The sequence below is a fragment of the Mesoplodon densirostris genome, chromosome 13, assembly GCF_025265405.1.
Source record: "Mesoplodon densirostris isolate mMesDen1 chromosome 13, mMesDen1 primary haplotype, whole genome shotgun sequence".
Taxonomy (NCBI): Eukaryota; Metazoa; Chordata; class Mammalia; order Artiodactyla; family Ziphiidae; genus Mesoplodon; species Mesoplodon densirostris.
Genome location: NC_082673.1, coordinates 12,434,419 through 12,453,912, shown reverse-complemented (window position 1 = coordinate 12,453,912; position 19,494 = coordinate 12,434,419). Strand labels below are relative to the sequence as shown.

Genomic DNA, 19,494 nt, shown 5'->3' with positions numbered 1-19,494 from the left:
CCCCTTTTTAAGCAGTTTTCAAATATGGTATTATTAAGTATGGTCACCATGTTGTATGTTACATCCCTGTCACTTATTTATCTTGTAACTGCAAGTTTGTACCTAAAAGCCTTTACCTTTGTTTTTGCTATGATTTTGTTTTATTAGATTCATGAAGAGGTACAGATGGTACCATTAGCTAACATTTTATCCATATAACATTAAAGAGCAGTTGTCGTTGTGCTGCTTCAATTAAGTTTTTCATGGACATCTCTCAGGCATTATTAAAAGAAAAAACCTCATTTATGCTACGAATTCGGAGTGCTGCTATCTGTCCAGCATTGTGCCAGGCCCGGGAATAGAAAGTGAAATAGGCCACTGACCTTTTCCTGCCTCTGAAAAGCTTCTGGACTAGAAGGGGAAACAGAAAAGTAAACTGAGTGAACCTGCAGTGTGATCAGGGCTGTGGTGTTCATATGCATGGGAGCATTAAGGAGGGTACCTACCTAACCACCACTGAAGAAGAATCCTAGAGGAAGTGACACCTAAATTGAGCTTTAAAGAATACATAGCTATTACTGGTCTTTGGGGAACCGGAGCAATTTGGTGGTGTTGCTTTGTAGAAATCAAGTTAGGATATGATGAGAGAGCTGTGAGATAGGAGCAAGGGTAAGGAATCTTCGGCTGCCTTTTATGCCGTGAGAAAGGAGCTTGGACTTACCATATGGTTAGGTGGAACCATTAAAGGTTTAACTCTGAAGGCTGTACGGAGGAGAGATTTGAGGAGAGTAAGATTAGAGGGAAAACCAATTTTGAGGCGGTGGTAGTGCTTCAGGCAGGAGATGGGCCTGAACCAGGTCAGCTGTAGAAGGAATGGAGAGAAATGTAGCAGCGAGCCATCTGTGACTGATCGGGGACTTGTGCAGTGTCACAGTCCTTGCTTCCTGATCTCTGATCCCTTTTCTTGGTTCTGTTTGCAACAAACATGACTTCAGTGGAAGTGTGTATATACCAAAGGAAATAATTTGCCTAGTTTTTCTTTCAACCAGTTGTTGATGCCATGGATTTCTATAAGAAGAGAGTATGGATAGTTCTGCCAAATTTGTTGTAACATGATTTGACCTTTAGTAGAGGTTTAGTATCAGTGGAAAAGGTATAAGCTGTGGAATGATACACAGGATTCAGATCCAGGCTTTGCCGCTTACTAGCTATTTGATCTTGCGAGAACTATTTAAACTCTCTGAGCTTGTTTCTTTTTCTGTAAAATTGGGCTCAGTTAGGAGGAGAAAACGAAATTATGTGAAGTGCCTGCTCAGAGCTGGGTAGACAATAGAGATTTAGGTGGTATCTATCCTTCTCTTAAAGCAATAGAGTATCCATGCTCACTGGGGCCATATAGGTCTGAAGGGGGTGAAAATTGATTCTTGGGGGAGGGTAAAATAAATCTTACTCTATTTAATGAAAAAAGTACAGATATACATATAGTACGTAAACAGATAAACAGTGTATCTGTAGTATGCAAATCATGGTCGAGGCAGATTAGGAAAATAATGGCTAAAAACAATTCTTAGGTAGATAATGAAAACACAAGGTTGATAAACAGTTCAATAGAGTTCTTACTTTTTAGAGTTCTGCCTGCTTAAGTAAGGAATAGTTGGGTTTGTAAAGTATCAATATTAAGAAACGTCATTGTTCTTACTAGTACTTAGGTGGTCAGTTCTGAGGAGTTTACTATTTTGGCACCCGTTTAGATTTTGACCCCCAAAATTAAATGCTACCACCTACGTTTTTGATATGTTTTGATATTCTAGAGTATTTGATAAATGATATCCTAGAGTGTTTTATAAAATACTAAGTACATTTAAGATAACATTAATAATAAATGAAAGATTACCACCATAGAAGTAATTTATCCAAATAAAGTTTAATGATAAATTCAGCAGTCAGAACTTCTGTCAGAAGTTATTAACGTTCTGTGTGCGGGAGTTCTTATTAATATTCAAAATTTTTAATTAAATTTCTGTATTCACCCTTAAATATTGGCAATTCTAGTAGTACTGTATCATTAGTGAATGAAGTGTTCATGTGTAAGTAAAAGTTCTAGTTAACTGAAACATTAAGTGCCAAGGCTTTTTAAATTTGTATACTTTAAACTGATATACTGAGCAACTTCAGCCAACTGCCATGTAGATTCACATTTCTGTTTATCAGTGTGGGAAGGGGTTAGAGCTCTGAGAGATTGTAGGTACGTAATGATTAATTCACTTCATCAATAACCTCCATTCAAAGCTCAGATTCAATAGTGTAGTCCTCTAGTAGGAAAGATAAAAGTTAACCTTTCTTTGTTAAAATGAACTTTAAAAAGTCCTGACTGTAAAAGCAGTACATACACATTATCAGATTAGAAAATAATGGAAGTATAAGGAAACAAAAATAACCATATTCCACAAACCAAAAGTAACTCTTATGTTCCTTCCATTCTTTCTTAACTTCTTGAACAGTGGTTATCATTCTTAACTTTTTATTTGAAACTTCTTATTGATAATAGGCACTGTCAAAGGATGTTCTTGAAAAATACATTTTTGTGAAATAGTGGGTTGCTTATAGCTATTTTGTGGGCTTCTAATGTTTATTCTAAATCTCATCAATAGGTCATTTCCCCCCTAAATTTCTGTTTTAAAAAGTCAACTTAGCAACAACAAAATACATTAATTACTTATCTTCAGTCTACCTATTCACTTTTCTCCCTAGCCCTTTCCATCTGTTTTTATTAGTTTTAACCTAAATATAGAATATATTTTTTATATTCTACTTTAAAAACATAGTATCTTTCTATAACCTTTTCTGTTGTTCTAGTCCACAGTTGCATACTAGTTTACTTTGAACTGGATTGAGTCTTCATATGTATTTTGTTTAATATGTCCAGTATTGACTCATGCAGCTTTAAAGACATTTTTTTTTTAAAGATGTTGGGGGTAGGAGTTTATTAATTTATTTATTTTTGCTGTGTTGGGTCTCCGTTTCTGTGCGAGGGCTTTCTCTAGTTGTGGCAAGCGGGGACCATTCTTCATTGCAGCGCGCGGGCCTCTCACTATCGCAGCCTCTCTTTTTACGGAGCACAGGCTCCAGACGCGCAGGCTCAGTAGTTGTGGCTCATGGGCCCAGTTGCTCCGCGGCATGTGGGATCCTCCCAGACCAGGGCTCGAACCCGTGTCCCCTGCATTAGCAGGCAGATTCTCAACCACTGCGCCACCATGGAAGCCCCTAAAGACATTTTTGAATTAGTTTCTACATTTAAAAATGGGGGGACTTGGGCTTCCCTGGTGGCGCAGTGGTTGGGAGTCCGCCTGCCGATGCAGGGGACATGGGTTCGTGCCCCCGTCCAGGAAGATCCCACATGCCGCGGAGTGGCTAGTCCCGTGAGCCATGGCCTCTGAGCCTGCTCGTCCGGAGCCTGTGCTCCGCAGCGGGAGAGGCCACAGCAGTGAGAAGCCCGCGTACCACAAAAAAAAAAAAAAAAAAAAAAAAAAAAATGGGAGGACTTACCTGGTGGCGCATTGGTTAAGAATCTTCCTGCCAATGCAGGGGACACGGGTTAGATCCCACATGCCGCGGAGCAACTAAGCCCGTGCACCACAGCTACTGAGCCTGAGCTCTATAGTCCGTGAGCCAAAACTACTGAGCCCACGTGCCACAACTACTGAAGCCCGTGCGCCTAGAGCCTGTGTTCCGCAACAAGAGAAGCCACTGCAATGAGAAGCCCATGCACTGCAATGAAGAGTAGCCCCTGCTCGCCGCAACTAGAGAAAGCCTGTGCGCAGCAATGAAGACCCAGCACAGCCATAAATAAATAGATAGATAGATAGATAGATAGATAGATAGAAGACATTAAAAAAAGGGGGGAGAATTAAACATTAAAAACCTGGATTTCTGGCTTCTCTTGAAATGCCATTTGATATTGAAACATTGGGCCTCTACTTTTCCATGACAGCACTTGGCAATGGCTGCCATCTTTATTTTTTATTTATTTATTTATTTTTTAAAATTTTATTTTATTTTTATTTTTGCTTTATAACAAATTTAATCAGTTATACATATACATATGTTTCCATATCCCCTCCCTTTTGCGTCTCCCTCCCACCCTCCCTATCCCACCCCTCCAGACAGTCACAAAGCACCGAGCTGATCTCCCTGTGCTATGAGGCTGCTTCCCACTAGCTATCTACCTTACGTTTGGTAGTGTATATATGTCTATGAATGGCTGCCATCTTTAGATGGACCATGCATTTTCCAGTCATGTTCCCTCATTCCATATCGCTTCCTGTATGTTGTATTACACCAGACTGCATCACTCACTTAGGAGATCTGCCTTGCGATCTCTGTTCAAGGCTAATCCATATTAAAGCAAGCCTGGGTTGAACTCTCTTGTTAGTTGCTAATACTGTATCTTTATTTTACAGGAGAAGATGTGTGGTCTTATGCAAAGGGGCTTCCTCACATGTTCCAGCAGGGTGGCGTATTCTACAATATTATGAAGAAAACCATGGGTATAGTTGCTTTCTGATTTTATTCTTAGATAATATCTCCACTCAAGCTATTCTAAGATTAAGAAAGTTCAGATAATATTCTTATGAAACTATTTCCAGTGTTAATATTAGGTACATATTTTTCTTTATCAGTCTGCCTAGTTAAGATGGATTATTATCCTGATATGGTCAGCTACGTTTTCTGCTATAATATTACTAAAAATCTCCTATCACTTTCTTTCTCCTGTTTTCTCATTTAACTTATGTATATGATCCTTAACAACTAAAGACAAATTGTGAAATTAGAGGCCAATTTGTTTATAATGCTAGTGACTGTCCCAGAACCAGATAATACAGTGTTTTTTTGTCGTTGTGTTTTGACTATGATTACTATATACCTCAGGATTTTCTGGATTCTAAATTTCTGGATAAATTTACATTTATCCTCTTTTCACATTGGGTATACATTGTTTATAAAGATATGTGCAAGCGTATAACTGTATCTTCACAGTTTCAAGAGAGAGGTTGCCAGTGCGTATGTTTGGACCCCATGTGTTTTATCAAAAATTGGATGTGAGTACTTTTGGCCCCAGACTTTATCACTCTGGCTTATCTCACTTTCTTACCTACCTGACCTCTGTAGATATTAAGTACATAATCTCTATTTTATGTTTGTTTGTTTGTTTGTTTTCTTTCTCATGCACTTCTTTTTCCTTCTTAAAAAAACAAAACCCAACTTGGCTATTGTAGAAATGTTCAAACACATAAAAGTAGCAAGAATAATGTAATGAACCCCTATTTACCTGCCACCCAGGTTCAATAATTATCAGTACATTTCTACCTACCCCATCTCAAATGGACTGTTTTAAAATAAATCTCAGACATTATTTCATCTGTAAGAACTTCTGTATGTATTTCTAAAAGTAAGCACTGTTTTTTTTTCTTTTTAAAAAAGAATCATAATACCATTATCACATCTAAAAAATATGAACAGTAATTTTTAAGGTATCACCAACTGTCCAGTCAGTGTTTAAATTTCCTTGATTTTTGATTGTCTCAAAAATGTTTTCTTTTGATTTATTGAATTGGGGACCAAGGAATAGCTAGCTGGCCAGTTGCCTTGCTTCCTTCCTTCCTCTCTCCCTCCCTCCCTCCCTCCCTCCCTTCCTTCCTAAGATAAGATTATTGAAACATAATTTGCATACAGTAAAATTCACCCTTTTTAGGAATACAGGCATGTGAATTTTGACAAATATATACAGTCACGTAACCATTACCACAATCAAGATATAGAATATTTCCACCATTCCAAAAAAGTCGCCTTGTGCCCCTTTCTAATTAATCCCTTACCTCTCCCCCTAGGCCCTGGCAACCACTGATTTGATTTCCGTCTCTATATGTTTTCCTTTTTCATATCACCATATAAATGGGACCATATAGTTTAACCTTTTGTGTCTGGCTTCTTTGATTGAGCACAGGGGTTGGCAAACTCGTACCTGTGAGCCATACCAGGCCCACTGCCTGTTGTATATAAAGTTTTATCAGAACACAACCACACTCATGTTTACATATTGTCTGTGGCTGCTTTCGCAGTGCAATGGCAGAGTTGAATAGTTGTGACAGAGACTATATGGTCTGCAAAACCTAAACTATTTACCAGCTTTCCCCTTCACAGAAAAATTTTGTCAATTTCAGTTTTTAGCCTAGTGCTTTTGAGATTCATCCGTCTGGTTGCGTGTAGTTTATTTGTTTTTTATTGCTGAGTATTATTCCATTGTATGTATGTATCACATTTAAAAAATTCCATAACCAATTGAAGGACATTTAGTTTGTTTTTAGTTTTTGGCTACTATGAATAAAGCCACTATAAACATTTGTGTACACGTCTTTGTGTGGACGTATGTTTTCACTTTTCTTTGGTAAATACCTAGGAGTGGGATTGCTGAGTAATGTGGTAAGTATATGCTCATCTTTATAAGAAACTTCCAGACCATTTTTCAGATTGGCTGGTCCATTTTGTATTCCTCCAGCACTTGGTAGTATTAGTTTGTTTTTTTTGTTTTTTTTTGCAGTACGCGGGCCTCTCACTGTTGTGTCCTCTCCCGTTGCGGAGCACAGGCTCCAGACGCGCAGGCTCAGCGGCCATGGCTCACGGGCCCAGCCGCTCCGTGGCATGTGGGATCTTCCCGGACTGGGGCACGAACCCGTGTCCCCTGCGTCGGCAGGCGGACTCTCAACCACTGCGCCACCAGGGAAGCCCTCTCTTGCTTTTTTGCACTGGCTATAAATTCAGTGTTGAATAGAGTGGTGAGAGTGGATATCCTTGCCTCGTTCCTGGTCTAAGGCGGAAAGCATTCAAACCTGTAGGTTTTTCAGAAATGCCCTTTGTCAGGTTAAGGACATTCCCTTCTATTCCTAGTTTATTGATGGTTTTATAGTATTGTGAATGGATGTTGAACATTATCAGGTGCTCTTTTCCCGCATCTATTGAAATGATCTCATAAGGGCTTTCTTTTTAGTTTGTTGATAGTGTGAACTTCATTGATTGATTTTTGACTGTTGAACCAATGTCACATGCTGGATTCTTTATTTTTTTATAATCCATTAAAAAAATTTTTTGTTTATTTATTTATTTTTGGCTGTGCCAGGTCTTAGTTGCGACAGGCTGGCTCCTTAGTTGCGGCTCCCGGACTCCTTAGTTGTGGCTTGCCGGCTCCCTTAGTTGTGGCTTGCTGGCTCCTTTAGTTGCGGCCGGTGGGCTCCTTAGTTGTGGCATGTGAACTCTTAGTTGCGCCATGCATGTGGGATCTAGTTCCCTGACTAGGGATCAGACCCACGTCCCCTGCCTTGAGAGGCAGATTCTTAACCACTGTGCCACCAGGGAAACCCCTTTGCTAATATTTTGTTGAATGTTTTTGTGACCATATTCATGAGGCATAATGATATGTAGTTTTCTTGTAATGACTGTTTAATCAGGGTAATGTTGGCTTCAGAAAATTGAGTTGGGAAGTGTTCACTCCTTTTCTGTTTTCTGGTAGATTTTGTAAGAGCTTTGATATTATTTCTTTCTTAAATGGTAGAATTCACCAGTGAAGCCATCTGTGCTTGGAGTTTTCTTTATTGGATGGTTTTTAACTATGAATTTAATTTCTTTAATAGACTGCTCTTAAGGTTATTCCTTTCTTCTTGAATAAGCTTTGTTAGTTTTGCCTTTTAAGAAATCTGTCCATTTCATCTAAGTTATCAATTTTATTGGCATAAAGTTGTTTATAATATTCCCTTACTGTCCTTTTAATGTCTTCAAGGTCTATAGCTCTGTCATTTCTGATATTGGCAATTTGTGCCTTTCTTGTTTTGCTGACTAGTCCAGCTAATGTTTTATCAGTTTTATTGATCTTTTCAAAGAAACAGCTTTGGTTTTATAGGTTTTCTCCATTGTTTTCCTCATTTCATTTTCTTTGTCTTCTGCTATTATCTTTACTTTTTCCTTCCTTATGCTTCCTCTGGGTTTAATTTGAACTTCCTAGTTTCTTTAAGTAGAAGCTTAGATTATTGATTATAAATTTTTATTTTCCAATATAAGCATTTAAAGCTATAAATTTCTCTCTGAGCATCCCCCTTCCTTTTTTTGCATCCCTTTCTTTTTAACTTTCCAACTTTCACTTCATTCTACCTTCCAAAATATATCAATACCAGTTAATGTTTTTTTAAAATAAATTAATTAATTTTTGGCTGCGTTGGGTCTTTGTTGCTGCGCGCAGGCTTTCTCTAGTTGCAGCGAGCGGGGACAACTCTTCGTCACGGTGTGCAGGCTTCTCATTGCGGTGGCTTCTCATTGTAGAGCACGGGCTCTAGGCACGCAGGCTTCAGTAGTTGTGGCACGCGAGCTCAGTAGTTGTGGCTCGCAGGCTCTAGGGTGCAGGCTCAGTAGTTGTGGCACATGGGCTTAGTTGCTCCGCGGCATGTGGGATCTTCCTGGACCAGGGCTCGAACCCACGTCCCCTGCATTGGCAGGTGGATTCTCAACCACTGCACCACCAGAGAAGCCCCAGTTAGTGGTTTTTACAAAGTTATTATTTAATTATGATTGATGATAGGGCTCCCAGTAATTGGGGTAAGTATGCACTGTCTTTCATAGGACTGAAAATAACTTCCCTCAGTTGTTTTTGTGTGTGGGAGGGTTGTGGTGGGTGGTGTGGGGATGACGCTCTTGATTATTTTCTAAATAGTTTTTTGGTTGTGGTTTGAAATTTTTTTTTTTTTTTTTTTTTTTTTTTTTTTTTTTTGCGGTACGCGGGCCTCTCACTGTTGTGGCCTCCCCCGTTGCGGAGCACAGGCTCCGGACGCGCAGGCTCCGGACGCGCAGGCTCAGCGGCCATGGCTCACGGGCCCAGCCGCTCCGCGGCATATGGGATCCTCCCAGACCGGGGCACGAACCCGTATCCCCTGCATCGGCAGGCGGACTCTCAACCACTTGCGCCACCAGGGAGGCCCTGAAATTATTTTTTAAATGTTAGCTGTGATGCTAAGACAATTTAATGCGGGAAAGAATAGTTTTATCAATGAACAGGGCTGGGACAACTGGATATCCACATGCAAAAGAATGAAGTTTGACCTCTCCCTCACACCAAATACAAAATTAACTCAAAATGTATAAAAAAACTGGAGTATGAGAGCTAAAACTAGAAAGCTCTTAGAAGAATACATAGGCATAAAACTTCTTGACTTTGCATTAGGCAAAATCTTCTTAGATATGACACCAAAAGTACAAGCAACACGGGCCTCCCTGGTGGCGCAAGTGGTTGAGAGTCCGCCTGCCGATGCAGGGGATACGGGTTCGTGCCCCGGTCTGGGAGGATCCCATATGCCGCGGAGCGGCTGGGCCCGTGAGCCATGGCCGCTGAGCCTGCGCGTCCGGAGCTTGCGCGTCCGGAGCCTGTGCTCCGCAACGGGGGAGGCCACAACAGTGAGAGGCCCCGCATACCGCAAAAAAAAAAAAAAAAAAAAAAGTACAAGCAACAGAAATGTAGCTAAATAAAAACAAATTTTTGTGCTGCAAGGACACCAACAAGAAAGTGAAATAACAACTCACAGAATGAGAAAGTTTTGCATATTATATATCCAATAATAGATTTGCATCTAGAATATAAAGAACTCAGCAGTAAAAAGACAAACAACCCAGTTAAAAATGGGCAAAGGATCCAGAGAAAATATATAAATGGCCATTAAGCACATGAACTGATGCTCAACATCATTAACCATAGGGAAATGCAAATCAGAACCACCGTGAGATAGTACTTCACACTCACTAGATTAATATCTGTAATCAAACAGACAGATATTAAGAATGGTGGGCAAGGAAGTCCTGGTGGGAATGTAAAATAGTGCAGCCGCTTGGGAAAAAAGTCTGGCAGTTGCTCAGAAGATTTAAGATGGAGCTACTATATAACCCAGCAATTCAATCTTAGGTGTATACCCGAGAGAAATGAAAACATGTCCACACAAAACTTGTACACGTGGGCTTCCCAGGTGGCGCAGTGGTTGAGAGTCCGCCTGCCGATGCAGGGGACGCGGGTTCGTGCCCCGGTCCGGGAGGATCGCACGTGCCGCGGAGCGGCTGGGCCCGTGAGCCATGGCCGCTGAGCCTGCGCGTCCGGAGCCTGGGGGCCGCGGTGGTGGGAGGCCACAGCAGTGAGAGGCCCGCATACCGCAAAAAAAATCCCAAAAGACTTGTACACAGGTGTTCATAATAGCATTATTCATAGTAGTCAAAACTGGAAACAATGCAAATGTCTATCAACTTAGACACTGGATAAGTAAGATGTGATATATCCATACAATGAAATATTACTTGGCAATAGAAAGGAATGCAGTACTGATACAGACCACATTGATGAACCTTGAAAATCTTATGCTACATGAAACAAACCAGAAACAAAAGACCATATATTGTATTATTTTACTTATATGAAAAGTCATATAAATGACAGAATAGGCACACCTAGAGAGACAGAGAGAGTATATCAGGGCTGGGAATGGGGTGGGGGAGGAAGTGGGAGTGACTGCTGATGGGTTCAGGGTTTCTTTCTGGGAAAATGTTCTAAAAGTGATTGTGGTGATGGCTACACAACTCTGAATATCCTAAAAAACATTCAACTGTACACTTAAAAATGGGTAGGTTGTGTGTGAATTATATGTCAATAGAGCCGTTATATTTTTTAAATGTTACCTGTGGTATTTATTCTTATTAGGAGGGAGTTTAGAGCTCTGGAGTAGGAACATCTGATACTAAATTTTGGTTCTACTACTTATTCCTGTGTGACTTCTAAGTCTCAGTTTCTCTATTTGTAAAGTGGGTATGATAATCTCGGGGTTATTATTAGGATCAAATGAGATTGTGCACATAAAGCAGTTAGCAAAGGGCCTGGTACCTAATAAATACTTAGCTAATGTTTGTTGTTGTTATTATTATTATTAGAATTCCAGCTGTTATTTGCAGAATTATTTAAAAATTTTTGACCATAACACAGCCATTTGAAATGGGTCACCATCAGAAAATCATTTTACCTTTCAAAATGTAATTTCGTCTGATATTTGTGGTAAAATGTTACCTCTATTTTTAGGACAGATTCATGTGGCAAATCATTATCATCATCCTGTGGTCAAAGAATCAAAGCATAACAAGCCCTCCTCACCCCCAGACATACACCCATACCCTCCAAAAATTGGAAAAGAACATAATTCTCTTACTTTGTTCAAATCCACCCTAACAGATAGATGGTTATATCTACATTTGAACAGACATATTGCCCAATATAACAAATAGACTTTTAATATTCCTATTCTTTATGTTTGGAAAGGTATTTTTAAATTACTTCATCCATTGTTCTGATGCACTTTAGGTAGTTTCCAGTTTTTTGATGTAAGAAAGAATGTAGCTATAAATATTATTATACATGTCTTTTGGTGTATATGTGCAATAGAATTGTTGATATATGATATAGAAATTTTAATATACCTTGATTCTTAAAATTCAAAGGACTATATAAGTTATATAAAACCTAAATGATTGTTTAACACAGTATTTGTATTGATTTTTCAACATATATTTTAAAGTTTTTAATAATGTAAAAAGTCTAGAAACTATGGAAATGGGGAATATCACCTATAATTGCTAAATACTTGTCTTATACGTGCATTTTTTGGTATGATTGTAATTACAATACTTAGATTTGTTTCCTGCTATTTTCCTGTATCATGCATATTTTACTGTATAAATGAGGCATCATAGGTTACTTATTTATATCAGTATTAATAGCTGCATATTACTTCTGTCAGGTACATAGACTGTAATTTTCTTAACCCTTCTCTTCTTGTTGAAAGCTTAGATTGTTTCCAGTGTTTCATTGTAACTAATACTGTGATAAACGTGTGGGACCATGATTCTTTCCAGGGATAGCCAAGGGAAAGCATCACAGTAGCAGCCTGGCAACGATTACAAAACCTTGTGATCTAATATAGAAATTAAAACTATTGACTGCATCATGTATATTAGGCACTGTGGTATGTGCTTTGCATGTGTTCTCATATAATCCTCAAATAATTAGTGAAATAAGTACTATACTCATTGTTATACTTACCTGATTGCATTATAATTGTCTATTGACACTCATCTCCATCTCCTAAGAATTACATTTTATTTTTGAATCTTCAGGGTCTACTTTAGTTCCTGGCACATAGTGAGGCTCAATAGGTGTTATTTATTGAAATGATTGTTTAAAAGCTTTTCCTTGGGGCATCCCTGGCCTTACCATTCAAAATTCTCTTTTTTGCTACCTTTGTTTCCTGAGCTATGGTTTACAGATCTCTGAGGTAGGGGATTGGTAGAAGGTAAACTGATTTAAGGGTTGTGCTCTGAAAGGTACTATTTAGACATCTCTGATTTTAATTTTTGTACATCTATTTTTGTCAGTTCTCTCTGCCAAAAATGTGCCAAGAGGAAATTCTCGTTAGATTTTCACTTATCACTGAAATGAGTATTTATTTGAACTTACTATATGGTATTTGTTCATTTGAAGTTGTTTTTTTCTCTGATTATTTGGAATATTCACAGTAAGATACATTAGAACCACTCTGTAGCTTTTTTCAGAGAGGAAGGGACTATTCTTAATAACCTGCAAAACTGGAGAGAGACTACCTAAGTGCCCACAAAGCATTCCAGAGTTCACTCATCCTTCCCCTCTCTGAATTTCTATAGTACTTACTAACAGTCTCATTCATTTTAAACTAGTTTGCTTTTGCCTTTATATTTTGCCATAAACATACCCATATATTATTAAAAGTTCCTTTTTTTTTTTTTTTTTTTTGCGGTACTCAGGCCTCTCACTGCTGTGGCCTCTCCCGCTGCGGAGCACAGGCTCCGGATGCGCAGGCTCAGCAGCCATGGCTCACGGGCCCAGCCGCTCCGCGGCATGTGGGATCTTCCCAGACCGGGGCACGAACCCGTGTCCCCTGCATTGGCAGGCGGACTCTCAACCACGGTGCCACCAGGGAAGCCCGTTCATTTTTTTTTTAAACATAGAAAATCTAAAAAAAAAAAAAAAAGAATTGAGCAGAGGAAGAAGTCAGCTTCTAAAAAAATAAAACAAAATAAAAAAAAAAATAAACATAGAAAATCTGTGGTTTCGTAAAAGTTGAAAACCCTTATTTTTGCATATTTGGAGTCTATACTTAAAACGTAAAGATATTGGATAGCTTAAAACACACATGCAATTTTTTTATGCCCAGGCTGGAAAAAGTATAAAAAGTTGAAATACCATGTAGTGAGACCAAACTCTTCAGCTAGAAAATAAAGGGAAGCCTGCTTTAAAGTTCTTACCCTCTACTGCTGCATTGACTGTGAGAAAGTATATCGCACTGGGCCATTTGAAGAGCATCCATAACTCACTCTTGTTTTGGTGGTTCTGATCTGCCAGAGAGGAATAAGAGTTGTAACATGAAGTACAACTATTTCAAAGGAATTGAATTGAATATGATGTTGTTAATCTATTGTAACCAAATGTCAGTTCTTCCAGTTATACTTAAGTGCCTTCCTTAATCCTAGCTTTCCTAAATGTGCCTCCACACCTATTACTTAAATATGGAGTATCTTATTTTGAAAGTTCATACTTTTTATATTTGTGAAAAATACATATATACGCACAGAGAAAACTTTTATTCTGGTATTCTGTAATTTAATAGAATCACTTATGATTTTTAATTCAACACACTGTGCAACATATGTATACCACACTTTGCCCTTATAGGTATTTTTAAAGTTTATAATTTGAATTTTACTAAATGAAAGTATATTTTCTTATTGCTTTACTATAAGCAAATGCTTTACTAACACAATTGCTAGTGTTTTTCTTATGCAAGCTATTTGTTTCAAGCCTAATTTTCCTAACCTTGTGATAGGTTAATGATATATATATTTCAAATCCCCTGGGAAACTACATTAAGGTTTATGGTGGTATTTCTTTTTTTGTAATAGCATTAAATTCTGTTAATAAGTGTAATAAATTGTTTGCTAATTCAGTTTGTTTTGAAAGCTGTTACCTGTAAATTATTATTGGAAATTTACTATTTCCATTGTAATTGTCTTTACTACACCTTTCAAGTAAGATTTTAATATGTTAAATTCTTCTTCCTCTCTTCAGGTATGGCTGATGGCAAGCACTGCACTTTTCCACATCTGCCTGGCAAAACCTTTGTCTATAATGCTTCTGAAGATAGGCTGGAGTTGTGTGTGGACGCTGCAGGACATTTCCCCATTGGTCCTGATGTTGAAGATTTAGTCAAAGAGGCTGTAAGTCAGGTTCGAGCAGAGGCTACGACACGAAGTAGGGAGTCAAGTCCCTCACATGGCTTATTAAAACTAGGTAGTGGTGGAGTAGTGAAAAAGAAATCCGAGCAGCTTCATAATGTAACTGCCTTTCAGGGAAAAGGGCATTCTCTAGGAACTGCATCCAGTACCCCACACCTTGAGCCAAGAGCTAGGGAAACTCCAGTTGTAAGGAAGCAGACCACAGGGACACACTTTAGTAGTTCCATTAAAACAGAGCCTTCTGTATTCACAGCTGCTCCTAGTAACAGTGAGCTTATTCGAATAGCTCCTGGAGTAGTTACAATGAGAGACAGCAGGCAGCTTGATCCTGATATGGTTGAGGCCCAGCGAAAAAAATTGCAGGAAATGGTTTCTTCTATTCAGGCATCGATGGACAAGCACTTGCGGGATCAGAGTACAGAGCAGTCACCGTCTGATCTTCCTCAAAGGAAAGTCGAAGCTGTGAGTTCTTCTGTGAAACCTGAGAGTCTTCAGACTGGCTTACCTGAATCTTTTTCTCTAACTGGTGGCACTGAAAATTTGAACACGGAAACAACTGATGGGTGTGTGGCAGAGGCACTGGGAGCAGCATTTGCTACAAGGTCAAAAGCACAAAAGGGAAGTTCCGTGGAGGAGCCTGAAGAGATGGATAGTCAAGATGCTGAGCTGACAAACACAACTGAGCCAATGGATCACTCTTGATTTAATTAGAGGCTAATAAAGGCAGAATGTTTATTGTGAACATGTAATATTTGTTGGCTGGGCCACATAACTTGATTAGTCATTAAAAATCTTGTACGTATATAATTCAAAGATTATATCTTGTTATTCAGTGCATGATAGCAAGTGTGTGATTGGCAATAGCTTTTAATATACTGCTGCCCAGGCTGGCGCTGAATTCCTATAAATTAGTTATTAGATCCGCTGAGATGACTTTCTTCCATATATGTGGTTCATTGTAATTTTAATTCCATGAAAGTCTTAATGTTTAAAACATGAAAATTCTCTTGCTACATATGTTTGATTTCTGAAAAGCCTAGGGCTGGGGGGAAATAAGATTTTGCTAATGTTGATGTCATCAGGGTAACCATTCCACATATTTATTAGCGTGTCAAAGGATTTATGTAAATTTGAAGGTTATCTGAATTAAATTGTATCTTGAAATTCATAAAAGGATATATTAGACACTGGGATCCTGACACTTCTGTGAACATGAACACATTCATAGAGATATATATTCTTGGTGAAACTATCTTGAGAATGTAGTGTAATGATATAACATTTTGCTGATTTGAGCAAGGCTAGGGGAAGATAACTATTCTAGAATGATAAAGTCAGTGTGATTCAGTAATGTTGCTGTCTGAGCCAACACAGCCAAGTGTGTGCTCTGTTGTTGATAATATGTTACCATTATTTTGAATCCTGGCCTGGTCAAGTACTACCAAATTTTTGTCCTTTAATCTTGCAGAAAAGTTGATTGCAAAGTGTGGTAGAAAATAATAAAAATAATGGTAGCAGTAATCTCTCATTTTCCGAGTTTGTCAGATTCACAGAGCATTTATAAATAAGAATTTATCTTTATGAATGAGTTACATTGTTCTACAATTTTGATCAATGGTATTTAAGCTTGTATATGCTAAATGTATTGGAGCCCCTTTGAACCAAAAATGTTTCCCTTTTTTCTTAGAATCCATAAGGTTTTCTTCATTTGTTGGCTTCACTTGGATTTGGATGCAAATTTGACTGCGTCATACCCTGATCAACCGGGCATTTGCTTAAATAGTGTATTCATCAAATCTTTAGTGCCAGTTTCCTCAAAAAGCAGCTTTCATGTTTACTCCTTAAAGAATGTTTATCCTGAGACTGGTATTGCACTATTTTATCCTATTCTGCAAATCTGAATTCTGAAATGTACACGTTAATCCATCTTTTTCCTCTGTTCACTGAAATTAAGTTGAGTTTGAATGGATGAAAGATAAAATGTATGTTAATACAATCTCTTATCTAGAGCATTCAAAGCCTGGCTGTCTCTGTTTGCTCGTATTAACAGATGCAGAACCGTTTGCATTTCAAGAAAATGTACATCAGAAATTATATTATCAGGTGTTTAAAAATGTCAGCCTGCTGATTCATAAGGAATATAGACAGAACTTTAACTTGTGTTTCCAAATAAGGGAGTTTTTGGTTTCTTTCTATGAAAGTATCTCTGACTGAATCTACTTATTAAGTTAACTACTTTATTTTGAATAGGGAAAGAATGGAGACTCTAGACATTTTGCAGGTGATACCTGAGCAAGATACATATTTGGGTTAGTTTTATCACATTATCACATTTTTAAAACCATATTCTGTCTCCATTCTTCTTCTAAATTTACTTTCAGATACCTTTCTCTATGTCTTTAAATATAAGGAAATTTTAGAACTTTTATATTATGTACTAGTTTTGCATAAAGAACTGCAGCTACCAAATAATATTTCCCATTTGGTTAGTACAGGTGACTTCTGTGTGTTAAATTAAAAGTTACAAATATCACTAACCACTATAATTATTTTTGGGTTTTTTCAGCCACTGAACACCCTCCTGCCCCTCCACCACCACATACATTTTTTAGTTTAAATACAGGAAAACTGGTTAACAAACGAATTCATTGCTTCCAGGTAAATGATATAATCACCTTTTAACAAATATTTTCTTCACCTGTGGCTTGGTGTGTTGTGTTAATAACTGACAAATATAATTTCATAGCATAAATAAAAATATCAGATGCACATTTTATCTCCCTATTAAATACTTTTGCGTTTAGTCAAACTAGAACGCACCTGTGAACATTAGAAGGCAGGCTAATCTCTGACAACACTACTAATTTCTCTTGCCAGAGCAGTGCTATTTAGAAGCTGGTTAGGTGTGAACATTATAATAATAGTTTGGTTTCTCCCTTGATAAAGAATAAAAGGCTCGATTCTGAGAATGGTCAGGTTTCTTGAAGTTATTTTAGATCAGCTGATACTTGGTTGCAGTAATTAATGGTTTTTGAGAAGTGGGCCAGGTATCATCTTCACAGAAAAGTTTTAGAGCAGAATTTCTTTAAGTTCTTGACTATCATCGTTTGCCCTTCCATATGGTTATCATAATCAAATGCATAATTATAGGAATGATTATTTTTTTAGTACTACCATTTTAGTACTACCAGTACATCTGCAACTTTGAGTCCAACCTAGGGATCATAAATTAGTTGAAATATTTTCTTAGCCCTACATGTAACGTTATAACTCTAATTCAGTCCTATAGTTAAATTCTATTTGCAGTGTTTAACTGAAAATTGAAGTATAATTGTATATTTTTTCTTCAGTAATCCATTTTATAGTTAGTCATACCAAGGTTGAATATATGACCCAAAGTCCAGGTAGAGTTGAAGATGATGTGTGTCTAGAATACTGGTTGTGAGAAACTGGTTGAAATTGAAGAAAACAAGACACTGTCAAATATTATGAGCTAGAATATAATGAACTCCAAGGGAATGGTTACTCAGGAACTAGTTAAAGAGCAAGCCTACGGCCCATTTCCCCTCCTTTCACTATATTTCAGGTATTTTATTGGAAAATGTTAAGCTCAAGACCTGAGAAACCTAGCAAGTGCTATTGACTGTGAAACTTGCTTTATATCTTCTGATGATTTTTAGTTTCATTTTTGCAGTCAAGCCTACTGCTTGCAATTAAGATAACAATCTGAAATGTATCTGATTCTCAGCCACACAGGTCCTTATTGCCATTATTTTTAAGAATCTAACTTTATTGGAAATTAGCAAACTTTTGCATTATTGTCTCTTACCTCAGGGAAGATCACTTGCTAGCAACTCACATACTAATGACAGGTTTCTGAGAATTGTACTGACATCACATGTTAGCTACTAACTGCAAAGTTTATAACAGTATTATTTTATGTAGTTACCTACTAATAACTGTCTTCTAGTGAACATTTCTCTAAAAAATTTAGACCTCACTACTAACCAACCTTTAAGTATGAAATAAACTTACAACTTCTGTGTTTAATTAAGCTTTGGTCAATATAGTGACAATATCATAAAATGTTTATTTCAGAATATCAATACCATTTGGTCTTCATTTTTCAAACAGGAATTTTAATTGGCCCAGACAAAAAATACTGCAGAGCAGATATTGAGAGATTCATGGTTCTCAAAACAAGGTTTCCATATTAAGATTTTCATAAAAGCCTTTGCAAAATCAGATTAAACTCCACTCATCTTAATATGAATTTAAAATCACCTCTTATAACAGTAGTAGTGAGATACATACTCTAAAGTAAGTTGGGGTAGATATATCCTACATTTCCAGGTTATCATGTAATTTAACAAAATTGCATAACCTCAAGGCTCTTCTCAATATAATTAATTTTTCAAACCAGAACTATTCACTTGAAAACATACCACAGTAGAATGTTTACTTAAGAAATAACAAAAGGGGCTATATCACCAATGTAAGATTTGTAGTTAATTGTAAGTTCTGCCATTCTTAATAATTCTTTGAGATGCTAAGTGTTTCAATTCATATTTAATGATACTTAAATTGTGAGAATTTTAATGTTTGCTCCAAAATAGCAGAAATTGTAAAAATTGTGAATTATTGGAGAAAATGCCATTACTTGTATATTTGACATTTAACTTTTTAAATTATGGCGTCTACATGCTTTTTAGTATAATATTAATACAATGATTATTCTCTTGTAAAAGAAAAGGAAAACTAGTAAAAAAAAGTTTTAGTTGATGTTATCTGCTTGTGAGTATCAATTACTTAGTATTTAAAAATTTTAAGGTATTGCATACTTTTCTTTAGAATGCACAAGTCCCTTCCTGAGCTTTTATGCCTGTGGTAGAGCAATAAAGGACTGAAAAGGTTGTCAGTATTTTCAGGTTTATTTGACTTTAAGAATTAGTGCCAAGAGCTGGATGGAGAGTCTGCTTTTTAGAGGGAAATGTTATTAAGAATATGTAAAAAATAAGTGTAATAGTGTAAATATTTAGAAAAAATTAAATAGCAAGTGCTTTAACTGCTCAATAAAATAGTATAGATGTTCTACCATCCCTAAAGCACTGGCTGTTATCCATT

The 19,494-nt window shown here is 37.4% G+C and overlaps 1 protein-coding gene across 1 annotated transcript in view; it reads left to right on the top strand.

Moving 5' to 3' along the window:
* Nucleotides 1–19,023, top strand: part of VCPIP1 (valosin containing protein interacting protein 1) — a 28,134-nt gene extending 9,111 nt beyond the window's left edge. The window contains exons 2-3 of the mRNA XM_060116072.1: nt 4,440–4,526; nt 14,204–19,023. Coding sequence (XP_059972055.1) covers nt 4,440–4,526; nt 14,204–15,072 — 956 coding nt within the window. The 3' untranslated portion in view covers nt 15,073–19,023. The remainder of the gene's footprint in view (nt 1–4,439; nt 4,527–14,203) is intronic.
* The last annotated feature ends 471 nt before the right edge of the window (nt 19,024–19,494 follow it).